This window comes from Acinonyx jubatus, chromosome C2 (assembly GCF_027475565.1).
Source record: "Acinonyx jubatus isolate Ajub_Pintada_27869175 chromosome C2, VMU_Ajub_asm_v1.0, whole genome shotgun sequence".
In the NCBI taxonomy this organism is placed as follows: domain Eukaryota; kingdom Metazoa; phylum Chordata; class Mammalia; order Carnivora; family Felidae; genus Acinonyx; species Acinonyx jubatus.
Window position 1 is genome coordinate 92,044,192 of NC_069384.1, and position 21,529 is coordinate 92,065,720.

General features: G+C 36.8%; 1 protein-coding gene across 8 annotated transcripts in view; it reads right to left on the bottom strand.

The window, feature by feature from the left end:
• Positions 1–15,340: 15,340 nt before the first annotated feature.
• ECT2 (epithelial cell transforming 2) overlaps positions 15,341–21,529 on the bottom strand; it is a 65,581-nt gene continuing 59,392 nt past the window's right edge. For 4 of the 8 annotated variants that reach the window (XM_027061425.2, XM_027061426.2, XM_015088570.3 and 1 more), the window contains one exon: positions 18,223–18,635. In XM_027061425.2, coding sequence (XP_026917226.1) covers positions 18,546–18,635 — 90 coding nt within the window. In that variant the 3' untranslated portion in view covers positions 18,223–18,545. Of the gene's footprint in view, positions 16,983–18,222; positions 18,636–19,891; positions 20,160–21,529 lie in introns of those variants that run through there. The other 4 variants (XR_008297811.1, XR_008297809.1, XR_008297812.1 and 1 more) reach the window with 2 other exon arrangements.

Here is a 21,529-nt window from a genome sequence, read left to right on the forward strand (position 1 = left end):
GATCCACAGAAACTTGGCAGGCCAGAAAGGAGTGGCAGGATATATTCAATGTGCTGAATCAGAAAAATATGCAGCCGAGAATTCTTTATCCAGCAAGGCTGTCATTCAAAGTAGAAGGAGAGATAAAAAGTTTTCCAGACAAACAAAAATTAAAGGAGTTCGTGACCACTAAACAAGCCCTGCAAGAAATTTTAAGGGGGACTCTCTGAGGGAAGAAAATAGCAACAAAGATTAGAAAGGACCAGAGAACACCACCAGAAACTCCAACTCTACAAGCATCATAATGGCAATAAAGTCATATCTTTCAGGACTCACTCTAAACGTCAATGGACTCAATGCTCCAATCAAAAGACATAGGGTAACAGAATGGATAAGAAAACAAGATCCATCTATATGTGGCTTACAAGAGACCCACTTTAGACCTAAAGACACCTACAGATTGAAAACAAGGGGATGGAGAACCATCTATCATGCTAATGGTCAACAAAAGAAAGCCGGAGTAGCCATACTTCCATCAGACAATCTAGACTTGAAAATAAAGACTGTATCAAGAGATGCAGAAGGGCATTATATCATAATCAAGGGGTCTATCCACCAAGAAGACCTAACAATTGTAAACATTTATACGCCAAATGTAGAAGCACCCATATATATAAATCAATTAATCACAAACATAAAGAAACTCATCGATACTAATACCATAATAGTAGGAGACTTAAACACCCCACTCACAGCAACGGACAGATCATCTCATCAAAAAATCAACAAGAAACAATGGCTTTGAATGACACACTGGACCAGATGGACTTAACAGATATATTCAGAGCATTTCATCCTAAAGCAGCAGAGTATACATTCTTCTCCAGTGTACATGGAACATTCTCCAGAATAGACCATATAACTGGGACACAAATCAGCCCTAAGTAAGTACAAAAAGATCGAGATCATACCATGCATATTTTCAGAGAATTTTTAGGGCAGTGAAACTATTCTGTATGATACTATAAATGGTGGATACATGACATTACAAAGTTGTCAAATCCCATAGAATGTAAAACACAAACAGTGAACCTTAATGTAAACTATAGACTTTGGGTGATGAAATACCAATGCAGGTTCATTGCAATGAGTGTACCAGTCTGGTGCAGGATGCTGATAATAGGGGAGGTGGTGCATGTCGAGGGGCAGGTGGTGTATATAGCAGAACTATAATTTTAGCTCAATTTTGAGGTGACCCTAAAACTACTCTAAAAAACATGAAGTCTATAAAGAAAATTCTTAAAAGGCAAAAATGTCCTGACCTTTTGGTTCAACAATCTTACTACTAAGAATAGACCTTGAAGAAATACTCAAGATACAATCAAAAAGTTACATTAAGGATGTTTAAAAGAGTAGTTGTGAAAAGTTAGAGACCAACTAAATATCTACCAGTGCAATAACAGGAAGATAATTAATGGGACAGCCATAATGAAATACTGTGCAGACATTTAAAATCAAGCTTTTGATGAATACATAAAAATATGAGAAAATTCTCATTGAGGATAAAAATCAGGATATAGAAGTATAATCCCTAAGGTATACAGTCCTTTCCATCTCCTGCATACAATAAAATTTGTATTTAGGAGAAAATGTGAAAGGTTTTTCTTTTAACTTTGAGATGGGGAAGTCTTTCTAAAGCATGACAATGAAAACAATCCATAAGAAAAAAATATATTGATATATAAGATATTTTATATGTTATATATAAAATATAGCATATATAAAATATTTTATATATGTTATATATAAAATATAGCATCTATAAAAATATACTAATATACAATATTTTAACTTCTAGCATCAATCGTAACAGCACTATAAATAAAATTAGATGGAAACTGGGGGGAAAATACAGCATCTGCGACCCCAACAAACAGTTAACCAACTTCACAATCTGGATTCGGTAATCCAGATCATTATGTATTCATGTTTGATCACATTAAACTTCTCTTGACTCAGTTTCCATTCTCTAATAATAGCTACCACTTAGGTTGTTGTAGGATTAAATAAAACTTTTATTTATTTATTTATTTATTCATTCATTCATTCATTTAAGTTTTTAGCATTTATTCATTTTTGAAAGGCAGAGAGAGACAGAGCACGAATGGGGGAGGGGCAGAGAGAGAGGGAGACACAGAATCCGAAGCAGGCTCCAGGCTCCGAGCTGTCAGCACAGAGCCCGTCGCAGGGCTCGAACTCACAGACCGCGAGATTGTGACCTGAGCCAAAGTTGGCCGCCCAACCGACTGAGCCATCCAGGTGCCCCAAAACTTTTAAAGTTCTTAGCACAATGTATGACACATAGCTCTAAATTAATAATAGCTATTATTGTTAATAAGCTAAAGAAAAGTCTAGCAAATCAACATTTTTCACCCAAAATATTAGTAAAAATTAAAATGAAAAATAATACCAAATATTATATGGGAAGGGATATCATAGTTTGCTGATGGGGAGTATAAATCTGTAAAATATTCTTATTTATTTATTTTTGGGAGGTGAAGTTAAATTGTTTTACTACCAAGGGCGCCTGGGTGGCTCAGTTGGTTAAGCCGCAGACTTCAACTCGGTCATGATCTCACGGTTCATGGGTTTGAGCCCCACATCGGGCTCTGTGCTGACAGCTCAGTGACTTGAGCCTGCTTCAGATTCTGTGTCTCCCTCTTTCTCTGCCCCTCCCCTGCTTGTGCTCTGTCTCTCTCTGTCTCTGAAAAATAAATGTTAAAAATTTTTTTAATAAAATAAAATTATTTATTACACAGATACACATATATACAATAAAATGCACCCATTTGAAGTGTATAGTTCAGTGAATTTTGACAAATGTATACATCAGTGTAACCACCACCACAGTCAAGATAGAGGACATTTCCATCCCTCTAGAAAGTTCCCTCATATTCCCTTGCACTCAATTCCCTCTGTTCCCCAGCTGATTTCCTGTTTTTAGCATTTCATCCATATGTATGGAATCATACGGTATGTTTTATTTGGTGTCTGTCTTCTCTCACTCAGCATGTTTTTGAGATTTACCCATAGTGTGTCAATAGTTTGTTGGTGTGTAAAATCTTTTTAGATGGCACTTTGACAATGCATATCAAATCCCTTAGAATGAGGGTGCCTGGGTGGCACAGTCAGTTAAGTGTCTGACTCTTGGTTTCAGCTCAGGTCATGATCTCACGGATTGTGGGTTTGAGCCCCACATCAGGCTCCTCGCTGACAGTGCAGAGCCTGCTTGGGATTCTCTGCCTCCCTCTCTCTCTGCCTGTCCCCGACTCATGCTGTCTCTGTCCCTCTCAAAATAAAGAAATAAACTTTAAAAAAAAAAAATCCTTAGAATGCCCATATATACTTTAAGAAATTCTGCTTCTGAGAATTTATCCTAAGGGATATCAAGTACATTATAATGAATGTATAAGGGTTTTCATGACAAAATTGTGTATAAAGTTGGAAATAATCTTAATGTTCAACAATGAGGAATTGATTAAATAAATTATGGTACATTAATACTACTAGGATTTTTTGCTTATAAAAGAGACATGTGTTCAATTTGTCTCAAGTAAGTGAATATTTATTGAAACTGTAAATGGCACAAAATGAAGTTGAGAATCTTATTCACATTTTCATGCTTCAGGGGAAGTCAAAAATATTCTCAGAGGAAGCATTAGCCCAACCGTCTATTAAGACCCTCCAAAGAAGAGGGGCACCTGGGTGGCTCAGTAGGTTAAACATCTGACACTTGATTTCAGCTCAGGTCATGATCTCATGGTTCATGAGTTCAAGCACCATGTCAGGCTCCATGCCGATGGCACTGAGCCTACTTGGGATTCTCTCTCCCCTTTTCTCTGCCCCTCCCTGGCTCTCTCTCTCTCTCTCTCTCTCTCTCAATAAATAAAATTAAATCTTAAAAAAATGATCCACCAAAGATGAGAGTGTAATTAAAAGAACTAAGGAATCATTCTTCAGGCAGCAACCTAAGAAATCCAGAGTATTTGTCCACTAGTCATTGTGAGTGTTAGTCCTGACTGTATCATGACTCAGCTACTAACTGCTTCTGCTCACCAAATACCTCACCCTCTGTATTATTAACTTCTAATAATTATAATTTTCTCTTACTCTTGGCATCTGCTCTTGGCATTTATTTTTCTCCTGCAAACCTCTCCCATGAGGATATCTACCTTCTGCTCTGTTACTGACCCAATCCTTGTATATATTGTACAAATTCTCTAAAGGATATGATTGATTGTGTCATTTGCCATCATCCCTGATTAAGCAAGTTTGGTGACAGGCCATTTCTTCGGTCCTAGGCCTTTAGAATATGCACACATTGATTGCTCTTAGAAGGGCTAGAGGGTGCAAACAACCCACATGTGGACTAAATCTCATCTATAGATATGATCTGTTTGGCTTGAACTGTGTTGGCCACACCGTGGAGAGATCAGGGAATTTCATTTCAAAAGTGGAAACTTTGGGCTCTTCTTGAAAATCCAAAGATTTGGGCAATACTTAGTCTTTATTTCCTGGATAAGAATAGTTGGCAAAAACTGAGTATTATCCTCCCCCTTAAAACAGGACATGCTCTGCTCAGTTCTCTGCAGTCTCCAGTGAACTCCCTATTGTCTCATGCATCTGTCTGCTTACCTGCCTGGCCCTCTAGTGGCTTTTGAGTTTGCAAACCCTGGTTAATTGCCCTCCTATGCTCCAATCATTTCTGACCAGAGTGGTGGAGTCAGGTGATAAGAAACAGTTCCCCATTTGTAAGAAACAATATGTTCCTGCTCCTTCAACAGAGGGCCATGGACAAGAGATCATCAGCAGGAAGCTGTGGGTATGCCAGACATTCTGAGGCATGGCTTATCCATTACACATACGCATATCCATTACAAACAGGGCAAATGCATACATTTTATAATCGATATCTATTATTTACATAGAGATATGGTCACAATACGTTGCAAAAAGAGCAGATTCAGGGGTGCCTCGGTGTCTCAGTCGGTTAAGCCGCCAACTTTGGCTCAAGTCATGATCTCACAGTGTATGAATTCAAGCCCCATGTCGGGCTCTGTGCTGACAGTTAAGAGCCTGGAGCCTGCTTCGGATTCTGTGCCTCCCTCTCTCTCTGTCCCTCCCACACTCACACTCTGTTTCTCTCGCTCTCGAAAATAAGTAAACATTAAAAAAAAAAAAAAATAGATGTAAGGGGCGCCTGGCTAGCTCAGTCAGTAGAGCTTGCAACTCTTGATCTTGGGGTTATAAATTCAAGCTCCATGTTGGGTGTAGAGATTACTTAAAGGAAAAAGAAAAAAGAAAAGTAGGTTCAAATCAATACGATTAGTAACTCAATTTTTGTAAAATATAGATACATTTGTATATAGGCATTGCTTATTCTTTGAATCTAATCCTTCTCTGGTTTGATATGTTGGATATCAAATGTGGAAGTAGTGGGAGAGTGAGCTATATGTATTCCACTATTGGGAATGGGAAAAATTATAATCTGTTTTAAGCCCATCCAAAAACCCCAACAAATTTTCCAAAATGTAACTAAATATTCTTGAACACCTACATATAATAATATTGCCAAGGACTTCTGCGTAATATATAAAATGTCAACTACATAATTATTTACTTCTTAATGGGCTTTTTAATGTATATATCTTCATGTAATATGCAACAATGCAGTAGAAATTAGTTTTCCTTCTGTACTGCAACAAGCAGACACTATAATGTAAGTTTAAAGCTACTATATATTTTAAAGTTACATTGTGAATACAAATAACAGTTAAGCAAGCATGGAAATTGTCTTTAAATGATTACTTATGAAATCAGTAGTTTAGGGAGAAGAAGGCAGAGGCTGCAGTTAGGTAGACACAGATGCTGCTCAGATTGGATGATGACGGTGAGCAGGAGTGAGTTGGGACCGCAAGTGAAGGAGCAAACACCTGCGGTCCACCTGTGCTCAAGCCCAAGATTCTCACGGCCAGTTGTCTCTTTTTGGCACTTGAATCTCTAGAAGTGGATGACTGTGAACCATTATCTAAAATGGTAGATGGCCGTGGAGCAACAGAACAAAACTTGCAAGAGCAATCATTTCTCTGCATAATTCCAAGTTCTCTAAAGAGCAGCAACAAGTATTTCCGGCTCTGCTTTTTTCTCTTCCTTTGACCTAGAATGAACATCAAGTTAAACAAGTGGCTTGGTCATAAGTTCTTTGTATCAGCCACTTCACTAAATCTAGCCTTCTTCACAAGATTTAGGATTTTTGTTTTGCGTTAATCACTTGCTCCAAACCTTGAAAGTCAGCAACAATTGCGGGACTACTTTCTCCCATACTGTATTCATTGTTTGTTATGATACATGCCAAACCCAGTTGATAAATTTGAAGACCTTCTGAATGTCAAACCCTTCCATAAATCCTTAATCGAAGCAGTGTTGCCTGCATCATCAGACCATTTGTCAGCATCTAAGCGCCACAGACTGCATCACCATCTGTAAACAATATGCCTTGAAGGCTGCAGCCACCCTTAGGCCTGGAGGCTACCATAATGACATAATGCTGGGAGGAAAAAGACCGCTGTGATATTATCTTCATAATTGTCAACATTGAAGGACATCTGGGAGCATTGTCTATTATCAAAAGAGCCTTGTTTGCAAGTTTTCCATCCCAGTGTACCCTCTGATGAATAGAGGCAGTTAGCCCCTCAAGTAATCACCGAATACAGACTTGGTCACCTAATCTTTAGGAGTGGAGTATCACATAACAGACAAGTCACTCTTCAATAGTCCCTAAAAGGCAGTGGGGTTTTTGAAGGGATTCAGCAGCCGAGGTTTTAGCTTAACATCATATTCACTTTAAAGCAACATTAGCCTATTTTGGATGGTTTATTCTGGCATTTTTGGCTCCTTTCCTGAAATGAACATACAAGATAGCATTCGCTTCAAGAACAGCCTGGTTTCGTCAACATTAAAAACTGGCTTTGGGGTTCAGTCACCTCTGTCAATAGTTTTCTGCAATTCATGGGCCCATCTACTTCCTTCACAGGCTTTTTAGCATTCTTAGAGACATTTTCATGTAATAATGTGGGGAATCTGATGAGAGAACACACAACATGGTTTAACCATGCGAGCACAGGATTCAGGATGATCAAAGCAAGAGCCAAGAACCACTGCCATGTGCTCTGTTTTCTCCTCTGATTTTATGCACAAATCAAGCAGTTTTTCTGCTGTGACAATGTGGATTTGCTGTAACAAGTTCTCTTTTCAGATAGTGGATTTTGGGGGGAAAAAAGGTTATATCATTTAAACAAAGATTTGGATAGCGAGATTCAGAAGGCAAGACATATCCACTATAGTGTGAGAAGAATATGAAAGCATATAAGCCAAGGTTAATAGTAACTATCTCTAAAAGATGGGACAGTCGTTTTAAAATTTTTTTTGTTCATTAATGCTTCTAATCTCTCCAAAATGAGTATGTATCCATTTTTGTAGTTTACATGGGAAAACGAGATAAATCAATAGAATAAAATGCCATCTACCCCGGCCAGCAGAGTACCTTACACATGAACCACATTGTTTTGGTCCTCAAAGTAAAAAGGAACTTTAACTATATTTCTCATCCACTTATACTGCAGAACTTTATTTAAAATATAACAAAGTATTAAAATGGGACTCTTTTTTGAATCTGGTTCAACAGAGGCCACCAAAAAGCTGATTTTTCTACCTTGAGATGAATACCACATCAAAGGTATAAAAGAGTTTCGTAGGGGCGCCTGGGTGGCTCAGTCAGTCCATCGACTTTGGCTCAGGTCATGATATCATGATCTCACCGTTCATGAGTTCAAGCCCTGCTCTGTGCTGACCACTCAAAGCCTAGATCCTGCTTTGGATTCTGTGTCTCCCTTTTTCTCTGTCCCTCCCCCAATCACACTCTGTCTCTCTCTCAAAAATATGTAAACATTTTTTAAAAAGGAAAAAAAAAAGATTTTGTAAAAGAGGTGAATAAAGAAAACCTACCAGTGCTGTGACATTTTCTCTTCCCCTCCTTTGGCGTGAAGAAGGATGTTTGTCCTTTACCTCAAGCTTGGGGAAAAAAGAGATTTGAGGATAACGTTTAGAGAGCTTGACATGTGTTTCCTGGAATGTGGAGGGCACAGAGGACGGGTGCCCAACACACCCTGAAGGATCAGCCACCAGAGGTAGAAGAGCCCATGGAAAGCCCACACAGCAGGGGACAATACCCACACTTGCACCAACAGCATGGTCACAGCCCTGCCAGGTAAGTAAGATGCTTCCTGACCCAGCTTCTTCTCCCTTCCCCAGATCAGAGCAATCCCAAACTTAGTCACAGGGGTAGGGGGGCAGAGTGTAGTAAAGGAGAGAAAGAAAATTTCAGGACCTGGAAACAAGCAAGATACAAGACGTTGTTCCTCCTTTACCACTACCGATGTCCAGCCCAACTTGGAAGGAGGAAGGGGAAGTTCAATTTCAAAGGAAGTTGTCTCTTGGGTGTGGGTCTTAAAAGTTAAGGTGTCTAACATGGGGTTCAAACTCTTTCCTCCTCAGGGAGAATTCCAAGTTTGTGAGTTCCCTCCCAATTATTTAGTGGACAGATCATACCAGACAAAAAGGGGACTATTCTAGTGACCAAAAGTGAATGGAAACATTTCATGTTCTGAGGATGATGAGAAAACCCAAGGAACCATGTCCTAAACTTCAAAAAAAGGCATGGGGAAAATCAACAGGTATTAAATGGATAGTGATTGCGGTACGGGGAGCGGGAGAATGAAGTTGCTTCTAATTGAACCCTATCAAGTTCTGTTTGTTCCTGTTTCTACAACTCCCATATGCATCACATTGCTATCATTACTTAAATAAATTAGGGAGTACATCATACTCCAACATGAAACATGCTTTCCTTACCAGAGCCCACAGGAAGTTGTAACTTGCCCCAGTATTTGTTCCAGAAATAGGTCTTCTCCACAGCAAAATGTTCGTTTTCATATTGCATTCACTGAAGGAAATGGTCCTTCAGTGGGGAATTGGCTATTGCTCAGCTATTAAGATGTTCAGAACAAAATGTGTGGTGCCCTTCTAACAAATGTTCCAGACGCTTTGCAGGCACTTTGAGTCACTGCCTCATTCCTAGATTCATCTTACCATTTCTACTTTTTGCCATTGTTATCTTTTATCTTTTTGTGTGCTGTGTATGTAATGTGGTAGGGCAATAAATATATTTATCACAAAGGTCTATAGTCCTAGCTTAAAATAATTTGTATTAAACTTAATCTTGAACATAATTTGACTTTGTTCTCATAGTTATAAAGGTGTTTTGGGGTCTTGTATTGCCTTAAATTATTATATATTATGGCAAGGAAGATGGGAAGATCGGGTGCTGAAGACTGATTAGTTAAAATTCTTCTACTGAACAACACTCTGGGAGATGGGGGTGAGGAGGTTGTGGGTGTGGGGACAGGTGAGAGGAACACATGGGGAAAGAGCCTTACAAGAAAGGCATGTCCCCCAAAGCATGTAAACTAAAATATGGCATGATTTTCAGCAGTTGGAAGAGGCCTTGCTGAAGAAATGGAAACCCATTTGAACTGGATACGAGGATCATTCTTTGGTTAAAACACAGATTTATAATCCTAACATTATTTGCCTCTACAATGGAGAGTATTCACTCCATCCTAACAACGTAAACGCTGTGCATTAACGTTCAAACTTTGAATTCACCTATAAAGCACATCTGCAAAACTTGAAAATGTTAACAGAATGTGACAGAATGTAACTGCTACCATCTTGACACCATCTAGTTAATTTCGGCGCGGCCTGTTTAATGCTCTCCACCTGTATCACCAGCCCCCAGCGTCCTCCATGAAGGCCTCTGTCCCAGGGCACCTGCCACGATGGAGCCCCAGACGCAGAAGCGCGCCCACCATCTGCACTACCTTCTCACCTCCAATGCCCAGGACTTGGGGGAGCTGCATTTTCACGTCCAGAACTCAGGGGCAGGAGGGTACGAGGGCTTCCTCTGAGGGGAGAAGAGCCACCGAGTAAAAAGAATTTAATGTTTCGCTGTAGGTGAACAGGATGTGTGGGGAATGAAAAGGAAAAAGAGCGGTAAGGCCTGGGGCGGGGGGCAGTAGATATGACCGGGTGGAAGGCAGGCAGTCATTCTAAGAGCTTCCTCTGTGGGAAGAGCTTAATAATTAATAGCACAGATATTAAGGCCATCCCAGCACTACCACTTATTAACTTGTGACCTTGTGCAAGTTACGTAACTGCTCTGTGCCTCAGTTTCCATGTGTGAAAATGGGGGAAATCATCTTGATTTCTTAGGTCCAGTGTGAGGATAAATGAGTTAATGAAGTATTTAGAATGGGTCCCAGCATACAGTAAGCACCCCATAAGTTTAATATTATCTACAATCATTGGGAATTAGGAGATGCTGTTCCACCTGGTAGAATAAAGAAATAAAACAAAAAAAAAACAACTGTTTTAAAGTGGAGGTGGAAGCTGGGGGCTTACGTAGATGAAGTATTTTTCAGCCTGTCAGAAGTTCAGCTGATAAATAATGCCTAAAGCTGACAGTTGAAGAAACAGCAGTGTTTTCTATTATTTAAAGTTAGGGAAGTAACCATTAGAAACACTAAAACCAGAAATAGTATAAGCATTTATTATTTTTTAATCAAGTAGAAAATTATACAGTTCTTTGCTTAAAAAAAATAAAGTTATAATGAATTTGGCATGAATTAATTCTAGGGAAGTTGAAACCACAAAAGCCAAACAAATCAAGCTTAATCTATTCTTTTGCAAATGAATTCAGCCTGGCAGATTTATTTGGAAGTGAAAAATAATCTCGCAGCCTACAATATTTTCCCAGGTCTCTGCCACACTTTCCCAGGGCTATTTCCAGCAACGCCACTCCTCTTGGCAGCGAGGCTCAAATCCTGGGGAGGTACGATATTAGTGCCTTATGTCACATTTTCAAACTCTACAAAAATGATCCTGGCCCGCAGCCCGATTTCATCCAGGCTCCTGTGGCTGCTCTTCTAGCTTCAGCATGTGGAGGCAGTGTATGTGGATGGCTGAAACACTCCCTCCGATGGATTACTACAGAGGTTATCAGCTTTCGCACTTCTTCCAGGCAGGCGATCAGCCAAGCAGTTTCCATCAGCAACAACAAGACTGCTCTCTGGACCACTGCAGCATGTCAGAGCTGCTCCCTTTCTCTTCGCTTTACCTAACACTCTTCCATACGATGTTTACAATCTGCATCTTCCTATGGCACATCTAACAGGAACATGTTCAATTTATACCTGCCGAGAGGAACTAAAACCCCAAAGCTATTTAGACATACACTGAATGTGGTTATTCTTCACATCAGTGATATAGCTGGTGCACTTTCCCCGATATACTGGAACAATTTCAAGTTAGTGAGCATCTGTTACCTGTCAGGTTCTGTGCTAGGAATTGACAATCTAGTTTAACAGATAAATTCGACCCCCGAAAAGTAACAAAATATAAGTACTGTGATGAAGGCAAACAAACAGAATGCTGCTAGAACATGCAGAAGGGGAACTAACCTAGCCTGAGATATAGAGTGACAAGGAAGGCTTCTTAAAGGAGAGGATATTTCAGCAAAAAAGGAGAGGGTGGGCATTTGAGGAAGAGGGTACAGTCTAGATAAGGAGCCAGAATAAGAGTGAGGAATGTTCTGGGAAGGTTTCCTAGAGGAAGTGGTGAGTGAGGGCCCTAAGGAGGTAGAATGGGGGCAGATCATAAAGGGAGGACCAATGTAATATGCTAAGAAGCCCACATTTTTCTGGAAGTCTCTAGCAGAGACATCACAACGTTTTAAACAGGCTTGGGAAGATTACTCTGGCTCTAAAGGATGGACCATAGAAGGAGAAGAAAAATATCAGTGAGAAGGGAAATCAGACACTTCCTAATCTACCTCAAAACCCCTCTGTCTTACTGAAGCCATTCCTGGAGTATGTGCTACCTACCTCACTTCTGCCCCAGGCCATTTCTGAGGCTTTGTGGTGCCAAAATTGCTTGACATTCATGCACATGCTGCCTGGAACTGCTGGAAACCTAACCTAAAAAAACTGGGGATGGAAGCAGAGAAATCAATCTTCCCCCTTTCACACAACAAATAAAATTTTTTCACTTTATCAAGTGGCCAACTTGATAAAGCAAACTGTGTTGGCTTTCCCTCTGTTTCTTCATTGCTACTCCTCAAGACAAACCACCTCAAAAACAACAAACCTCCCCCCCCTCCGCCCCCACCACCACGACCTTGAATACAAGTCTTGTTCCACATTGTGCTTTTGCGGATCTGAAGCTAAGAGTGGATTAGATTACCACATAAATCCAGGAGAAAGTCATGTATGCCTGAAATAAAGCATAACAGTTGGAATAGAGATGAGGGCATGGATTCATTTATAAGACCCTACGGTTGTGGGATCAGCTGGCTGACTATGAAAAATAAGAGAGACAAGCCAAAACATAGGATGATTCTCAGGTGTCTGGCTCAGGTGATAGTGTGGATGGTAATGCCATTCACAGAAAGCTGTAGAGAAAAAAAACAGTATTACAGGGGTGAAGGAAGGAGAAGAGACCTCAGATTTAAAACTACAAAGTGTGAGATGGTTTTAAATCAGGGGATGTATTATAAATAGATACATGGACATAGATGTAGGGATAGAGATACATACGTACATACATACATACACAAAATAGTATAGTGTATGTAAGAAACAAAGAAATAAGAACCAAAGATGGATTATTTGGGGAGCATCTACATATAAAGGATGGGAAAAGATTATTTTATGCACTTAAAGAGATCTGTTGAGATGTAACTCAACAGGTAGCAGGGAAAAAAGTAGTGACACAAAAGCCAAAGGAGGAAAGCCTTTTTATAAAAGGAGCGAATGATGCATTAAAAAGAATAAAGTATCTAGGAATAAATTTAACCAAGGAGGTAAAAGATCTGTACACTGAAACTACAAGACATTAATAAAAGCAGCTAAAGAAGATTCAAATAAATGGAAAGATATTCCATGCTCATGGACTGAAAGAATTAATACTGTTAAAATGTCCACTCTATCCAAAGCAATCATAACATAACGCAGTCTGTATCAAAATTACAATGGCATTTTTTTTACAAGAAAAGAAGAAACAATCCTAAAATTTATAGGGAACCACAGAAGACCCAAATAGCCAAAGGAATCTTGAAAAAGAATGGAGCTGGAGCCATCACCCCCGGCCTCCAATTTCAAACTATATTACAAAGCTACAGTAACACAAACAGTATGGCATTGGCATAAAAACATACATTGCTCAATGGAAGAAACGAAGAGCCCACAAATAAACTCATGCATATGTGGTCAATTAACTTACAACAAAGGAGCTAAGACTATACAGTGAGGAAAGGACAGGTTCTTCAATAAACAGTGTTGGGAAAACTGGAGAGCCACATGTAAAAGAATCAAACTAGACCTCTATCTTCACCATACACAAAAAATTAACTCAAAATGGATTAAAGACTTGAAAGGAAGACCTGAAACCATAAAACTCCTAGAAGAAAACATAGGTGGTAAGCTCCCTGACACTGGTCTTGGTAAGGCTTGGATTTGATACTGAAAGCAAAGACAACCAGTAAAAGCAAAAATACACAAGCTTTGACTACATCAAATGAAAAAGCTTCTGCACAGCAGAGGAAACTATCAACAAAATGAAAAGGCAATCTAATGAATACAAGAAAATATCTGCAAATCATGTAGCTGATAAGGAGGTAATATCCAAAATACATAATCATACAACTCAATAGCAAAGAAAGAAAACAATCCAATTAAAACTGAGTAGAGGACCTGAATAGACATTTTCCAAATACATACAGGTGGCTAACAGGTATAAAAATGTGCTCAACATCACTAATTATAAGAAAATGCAAATTTAAATGCAATGAGATATCCTCTCATACCAGTTAGAATTGGCTATTATCAGAAAGGTAAAAGATAACAAGAGATGGTAAAAATGTGGGGAAAAGCCAACTCTTGTGAATTATTGATGGAAATGTAAATTGGTGCAGCCACGATGGAAAGCAGTATGGAAGTACCTCAAAAATTAAAAATAGAACTACCATACGATCCAGCAATATTAACCACATCATTTTTTCAATTATGAAATGCTTGTTTTTCTACAGGGATGTCTAATATTTTTGGCTTTTTAGTTCTTTATAATCCACTTCTAGGTGAGTCCCTTATCAGCTATGTGTATTGTGAACATCTCCTCTGTGACTTTTGCTCTTAATGATGTCTTTTCAGGACAAGAAGTTCCTAATTTTAATGCAGATTTATCAGTCTTTCTTACTATAATTATCTTAAACATAGTGACACATTTGAGCAACATTTTCCAGCCCCAGACAGATTAAGATACTCTCCTATATTATCTAGTAAAATTTTTATAGTTTCACTTTTCATATTTACATCTCTAATTCCCTTGGAATTCATTTTGTATAGAGTGTGAAGATATTAGATTTTTCTCTTTAAAGACAAAAGATACCTATTTTCCTCAGCACCACTTATTGAATAATGTGTTCACTGTGTTCAGTTTTAAAGTGCCACTTTTGTTAGTTTATTGGTTTTCAATTATGATCCATTAATTTATTTGTGCTCAGTGCACTGAGCCTTCCAATATCTCGCTGTCTTGACTACTAGTTATTTTTGTGAAATGTTTATTATTTTGAAGGGGGGTTGCAGAGAGAGAGAGACAGAGACACAAAATCCCAAGCAGTTTCCGTCTATCAGCACAGAGCCCAATGCAGGGGCTTGATCTCACAAACTGTGAAATCATGACCTGAGCCAAAACCAAGAGTTGGACGCTTAACTGACTCAACTATCCAGGAGCCCCTGATTATTAGTTTTATAATAAACCTTGTTTCTGATAGAGTAAGTTCTCTCACTCCTTCAACTGATTGGTCATTCTTAACCCTTTGTATATGCACATACATTCTAGACACAACTTGTCATTTACACACCACAAACACAAACCTGTATTTTGATTGATTGGCTTAGATTTCTATCAGTTTCCCACACCTGGAGATTTCCATATTTTTATTTTAACCTCAGTTATATACTAAAATTATTTTTAAATTATATTTCAGCCTGGCTGGCTCAGTTGTTTAAGCAACCAACTTCGGCTCAGATCACGATCTTGTGCGTTCAAGCCCTGCTAAGGCTCAGTGCTAATAGCGCAGGGACTGCTTCAGGATCCTGTCTCCCTCTCTCTCTTTCTCTGCCCCTCCCCTGCTTGCACGTGCTTTCTAAGTAAATAAATATTTCATAAACGTTTAATTTTTCTATTAGAAGGACACCCACTCTGAATGTATTTAGTCATATTGCCCAAAAGTCCTTAGTTGGAATTTTATGAAGAACAGTGGCTGAATTTTACTAAATGACCTTATAGAAAATATTGATGTCATTTTTTTTTTCTCCTATAAACTGTCAATAAGTCATCCTGGTAAACTTCCAAATGTTGAACCACATTTGTATTCTTGAAAGAACACTATTTGATGCAGTAAAATCCCTAAAACAATTCAAAAGGCTCTTTAGCATTAATATTGCAGCCATCTAGGAAACTGATTCCCATTTTGGCTCCCTAATGGTACTGAGTTGAGATATAAACTTGAATCAAACTGTTTTAGTCTAAGAAGGCTAAAGCAATAGATGAGGATATATTCAGATTTCAAATCAATGTAATGCACCATTATCCTGTAATCATGTTGTATGTCACATGACTGATCCTTCTTCCTTCAGTCAAGAGAAGTATGTTCCATTTACCATGATCATTATGTCGATCTAGACTTACCATGTTTATTAATCAGTCCAATGGTCATATATTTGGCTGGACTGTTATTTTAATTATACTTCTAGACTTAATTGTTAATAATTTATTTAATTTATGCTTCTATATTCATAATTGAAATTAATCAGTACTTCTCTTTCTTACATTATCCTTTTAAAACGTTAATATAAAGTTTATGTTAACTTCACAAAATGAACTGGATAGCTGACAATCTTTTTTAATTCTGCAAAGTATGACTATTACTATACATTAAGTAGTCTTTAAATGCTGGCACTCAGCTTTAAAATCATTTGGAATTTGCATCTTTTTTTTAGCAGTGCATATTTAACTTGTGCTCTTTATTGGGCCATTAGAATTCTCTACTTCCTCTTGAGTGAACTTTGGCTATACTTTGTCTAGGTCCTCCAGATTTTCAAATTTGTTATAGAGTTAACATTTTCTTACATCTCTTTCATAAATGTGATTCTTTATTGTTATGGTTCTATGTTCAATACCTCATGTGGAAAATTATATGGTGTAGCCTGCAAATACAAGAATAGATTAACATTACAAAATGTATTACTGTAATGCAACTGATTAAAGATCACTAAATAAAACATGTTCTCAATAGAGAAGGAAAGCTTAATTATATTTAATATCCATACATGATAAAGCATCTTAACAGATTAAGTATACAGTCTTTTTTCTTTTTTCCATGTTTATTTATTTTTGAGAGAGAGAAGAATTTCGAGCAGAAAGAGAAGCAGATGTGAAGTGGGTTCTGTGCTGACAGCCCGATGTGGGGCTTGAACTTACGAATCATAAGATAATGACCTGAGTTGAAAGTGGATACCTAACTGACTGCGCCACCCATGCACCCCCATACAAACAGTCTTTAATTGATAACGGGGATATAACAAAAATACTAGTTGTAGAGCAGGTATCATGAGAAAAACTAGAGGCATTCCTTTTAAAGTTAAAATTAACTACCTGCTAATATTTTGCCAGTGTTCATCCAATATGTTTCCAACTTCATGCCTTATCTCAGGTTATTTTCTCTCACTGGAAACACCATACTTTTGGAGGGAATCACAGCTCCATTTCTAATAAAATGATAAAAGCTGTGTAATTTCCGCCAGAAAAATGCATACATGCACATAAACACAAAATTTTATATAAACTATCATAGGATTCACTACACCCATTCTGCAAAATAGATTCTAGATTAAAAGCTGTCATCCTACATAAAGCTCAGTAGATGTAATGGTCAAAAATATTAATGGAGAAAGGAATAGGCAAATAAATACGCAAGCAAATATATGAGAGCAGAGGTAGATGCAAGCATTCATACCGAGCTATGAAAATCTGTGTAAAGGAATTGTTTAAAACATGAAACAAGATATACTTGAGTTTTAAGTATTTATTTACAAAGTTCTTACTAATACACTGCTTTTAAAATATATCAATAGTCATTTACTATTTAAAAATGGCAAATATGTGGCACAGAAAAAAATCTATATAGTCAGTTATACTAATAAAGGAGATGATTGAAATTGTTAAATGACAATTAAATGTTTGCAGTACTCCCTACAGATAGGAACTAAAAGTGCATTTATTCATAGGAACTTGATTATTTTGTTATCACGGACTATAAAACAAAAACAAAAACTATTGTGAAAATTAACATCAGGGTTTGAAAAATATTTTACAACAGCAAATAAATGTATTTTGATTTTACATTTAATTATAGGACCAAAATAAAAGGTAGACCATACACATACCTATGTATTTTACAGCAAATTAGTAAAACTGGCGCCAACTTTAGAATTATTTCATAAAAAGTATAAACACTCTATCCCACAACTTCTCCCATGGTCTTATCCTTCACAATAAAATTTCACACACTATCAAACTAAGTGAAGATTTGCTAGTGGCTAAAATCACCGAAAATATATGGTCTCTGAAAAAGTTATAAGTATACCCTAATATCATGTTTGACAAAATATACATTATTCTTTAATCTTTCTGTCCTTATCTCAATTTGCAAAAGTATTTTGAAACAATCTCCTTTAACCATTATTCTTATTAATAAGGGCAAATCTTTAAAAATCCACTCTAGATCTCGAAAACACTTGAGAATAAAATAAACTGCAACAGAAGCAGTTAAACAACTGTTTCAAATAGCACATGTGAAACAAGTCCCCACTATTAATCAGGAATCTGTGGTTTTTTATCTAGTAAGTACTGTGATATCACTTAATTTCTTCACAAATTGAGATACACAAATAGGTATTTCCAAAAATTCATTCATTGACACTATATACAAAGAGATTCACAGCGGTATTTTGCATCCACCAATAAAATTTATTTACTGTTATCAAGTTGCAAAGCTACTAATATCGTGAATAACTTAAATTATTGGTCTTTGATTGAAGGACTCGAGGGAAGAGAAAAATTACATCAAAATCAATATAATTTTTTACATGAATTACTTAAAAAAATGTAAGAGGTTAACCTTACATTTTAAAGAAGAAAATCAAATGGCATAGTTTAGTGTTACCTACATTCTTTCCAGCTTTCCCCAAGTGCTAATGACAAGTACCATTTAAGTCAGTTTTTAAGTATGAAGTGTTTATAAGTTGCTCTAAATTAAGATTTTTTAAGCTTCATATCAAATGAGTTGTAGATCGACTTAAAGTATGACTTCTCCTTTCAAAGAAGGAAGGCAGGCTGACAAGGGAGGGTGATGGGATACCCTGTAAAAACAAGACAAATATTTTATACTTAAAAGTTTTCTTTTAAAAAAGTATAACACAGTTTAGGATCATGCATATCATTTTAAAATTAATACAATTAATTAAAAAACATCTGAAAATTCTAACCTCTTCAAATAAATAAAAGAATTTAAATTAGGGGAGGGGGATAGGGAGAAAACATAAAACTATTTTAGCATTCTGAAAAAAAAATGGACTAGTTAACGACATATTAACTCAAATGGAATAGATACTGGCTTACTGCTAGGAAGGTACTAAAATAACTTCAGGTTATTTTAAAAGTTTATAAATTAGTAAGTTTTTGAGGTAAAAAAAAACAAACCCTAGTAGTTTCTTCTTAATCATAAAGCAAAATTCAGAGGAGTGAAATTACTTCATGAGAAATAATTCTCTATGATTAAAGGTCATACACTCCTAGAGAGTCTGTATCATGTGCGCAACCCATACATAGGTGTGTGTGTGTGTGTGTGTGTAAGTTTGCTCCATATAAAAAGCAAAACAGCAGCACTTCTTATAATAGAGATTAAGTTACTAAGCTATCTAAACTTATGGTTTCAGAGGTCAAAGTTAAATATCCTCAGAATTTTCAACAATAACAAAAAAACATGCACAAGAACAGCCAAAATCTAAGAGTGCGTGTAAATCAAAATGAGTTCTAAAGAAAGCTACTACTTTATTTTAACATACATGAATGGCTAACCATACTAAGAGTCCGCAGGTAGCTGGCTGTAAGTTCTCATCAACAAGGTAGTAAAATGTAGTGCTTAAAGAGCTGGGTTGGTAAAGTACTGCCATTCAAGTGATAACAAAGATGATTTAAGTAGATAGTATAAAAGCTTACTTTATTTTTAGGTGAAACATTTATGATCTGCCATATTAAAAAGCAAAATTTTATGTAAGTGCCATAAATCTAAGATTAAGAATCAGATTTGGAATAAAAATCCATTTTAGATCACAATTATTACTATTCTTTAAAACGATCATTTTCATAAACAGGAAAATTTCTAATGGGATTGACTTTTTTCTGGACTTAAGAGTAAATTACCTACCAAAAAATATCTTTATGTGTCAATACACCTAACACATAGCACAAACTCTATTAAGCCTAAACTGTTGTGAATTCAAAGAAGGTATAAAGTTGTGAATTCAAAAGTCCCCACCCACCTAATAAAGATTCAATGAAGAAAGAATACTTTCTTTTTTCACAAATACACATTTCAAATAGCTAATAAGCTCACATTAAACTTCACGAGGCTTGTTTCCATTACTGGCTGGCATATCTCCTAATTCTTCACAAATGTCAAAGATGACTTGGATAGGACTTTTTTGCAAATTTGAAAAATCAACAGTTCCGTCTAGTATCTCTGAAAAGCTAGCTTGTGAGGTAGAATGACGTATAGATCAAAACCAGGAGTTTTGAGAGCGCCCACCAGTAGAGTTTGAGCACTGTACATAAGCATACTTAGTAAATCCAACTGTATTGCTTGTGGAAACAAAATGGGCAATCTATTAGAACAGAAATAAGCAATTGAGAAGAGGACATGAATGTCTTAAAGATATTTTAGGTACTTCTTATATTATCTACGTAGGAGTGACAAAATTATAAATAATTTTCTAAAAATTTTCCATAAAGTCCAATTATATTCATTTGAAGAGAAATGTTTATAATAGTTACTATAGATGCAGGAAGTAAACAAGGGATAGTACTTTGGCCTAACTGTATTTTGTCCATTTTAATTCATTTTCATTTATCAAATTTCTTTGCACAAATTTATAATATCAGGCACAACTTCGCTCCCATTGGAAGGCTAACCTTCATCCAAAATTTTTATAAACATACTCATAGATTCAACTGTAAGTCTTTGATGTATTAACCAAGACTTAATTGGCTTTAAAAAAATAAGAATTATCGAATATTATGTACCTTATCTATAAATTTTATATAAGAGGTGACCACTCATAAAACTCTAGACCATTCATGATGTGCCAGGTACTGTTCAAAGCACTTCTCATATATTAACTTATATAATCCTTGCAGCTACTACTTTAAATTCATCTTACTAATAGTGAAATTGAAACAGAGAGACCTTAAATAACTTGCCAAAAGTCCTACAGCTAGCAAATAGCTGAGCCAGGATTTGAACATGTGAGTTCCAGAGTTCATGCTCTTAACCACTATTCAAATTGCCTCTCATATAAAATCACATCATACATATATGTGTGTGTATGTGTGTGTATTTAATCCTTATAATAGCACTATATGGTTAAGTACTATTAACCTCTTTTTTTCTCAGATGCAAAAAGGAAGATAAGAGAACAAGAAACTTGCTGAAGGACACACAACTAAGAAGTGACAGTCACTTGGGGCACCTGGGTGGCTCAGTTGGTTGAGCGCCACCCTCAGCTCAGGTCATGATCTCACAGGTTTGTGAGTTTGAGCCCCGGGTCGGGCTCTGTGCTGACAGCTCAGAGCCTGGAGCCTGCTTCAGATTCTATGTCTCGCTCTCTGTCTCTTCCCCTCCCCTGCTTACGCTCGGGTACTCACTCTCTCTCAAAAATAAAATAAACATAAAAAAAAAAAAAAAACCTTAAAAAAAAAAGAAGTGTTACTTGCTTTTGTTAACCTTAGTAGGTTAGATCAATAATAATTTTACAAACAACAAATACATCACTCACATACTTAGAATGTTAGAAATGTCCCCAATATTAAATATCAAATACATCTAACACCACTAGAAATTTGAATTATTCAGGAAACATTTAAAAATATACACATGAATTTAGAATCCATATCATCCTTCAGCTTCAGAGTTTATATTCTACTCGTCACAGAACTAGGTTTTTAAAAAAAACCTCTAGGTTTAAAAAAACCCCTC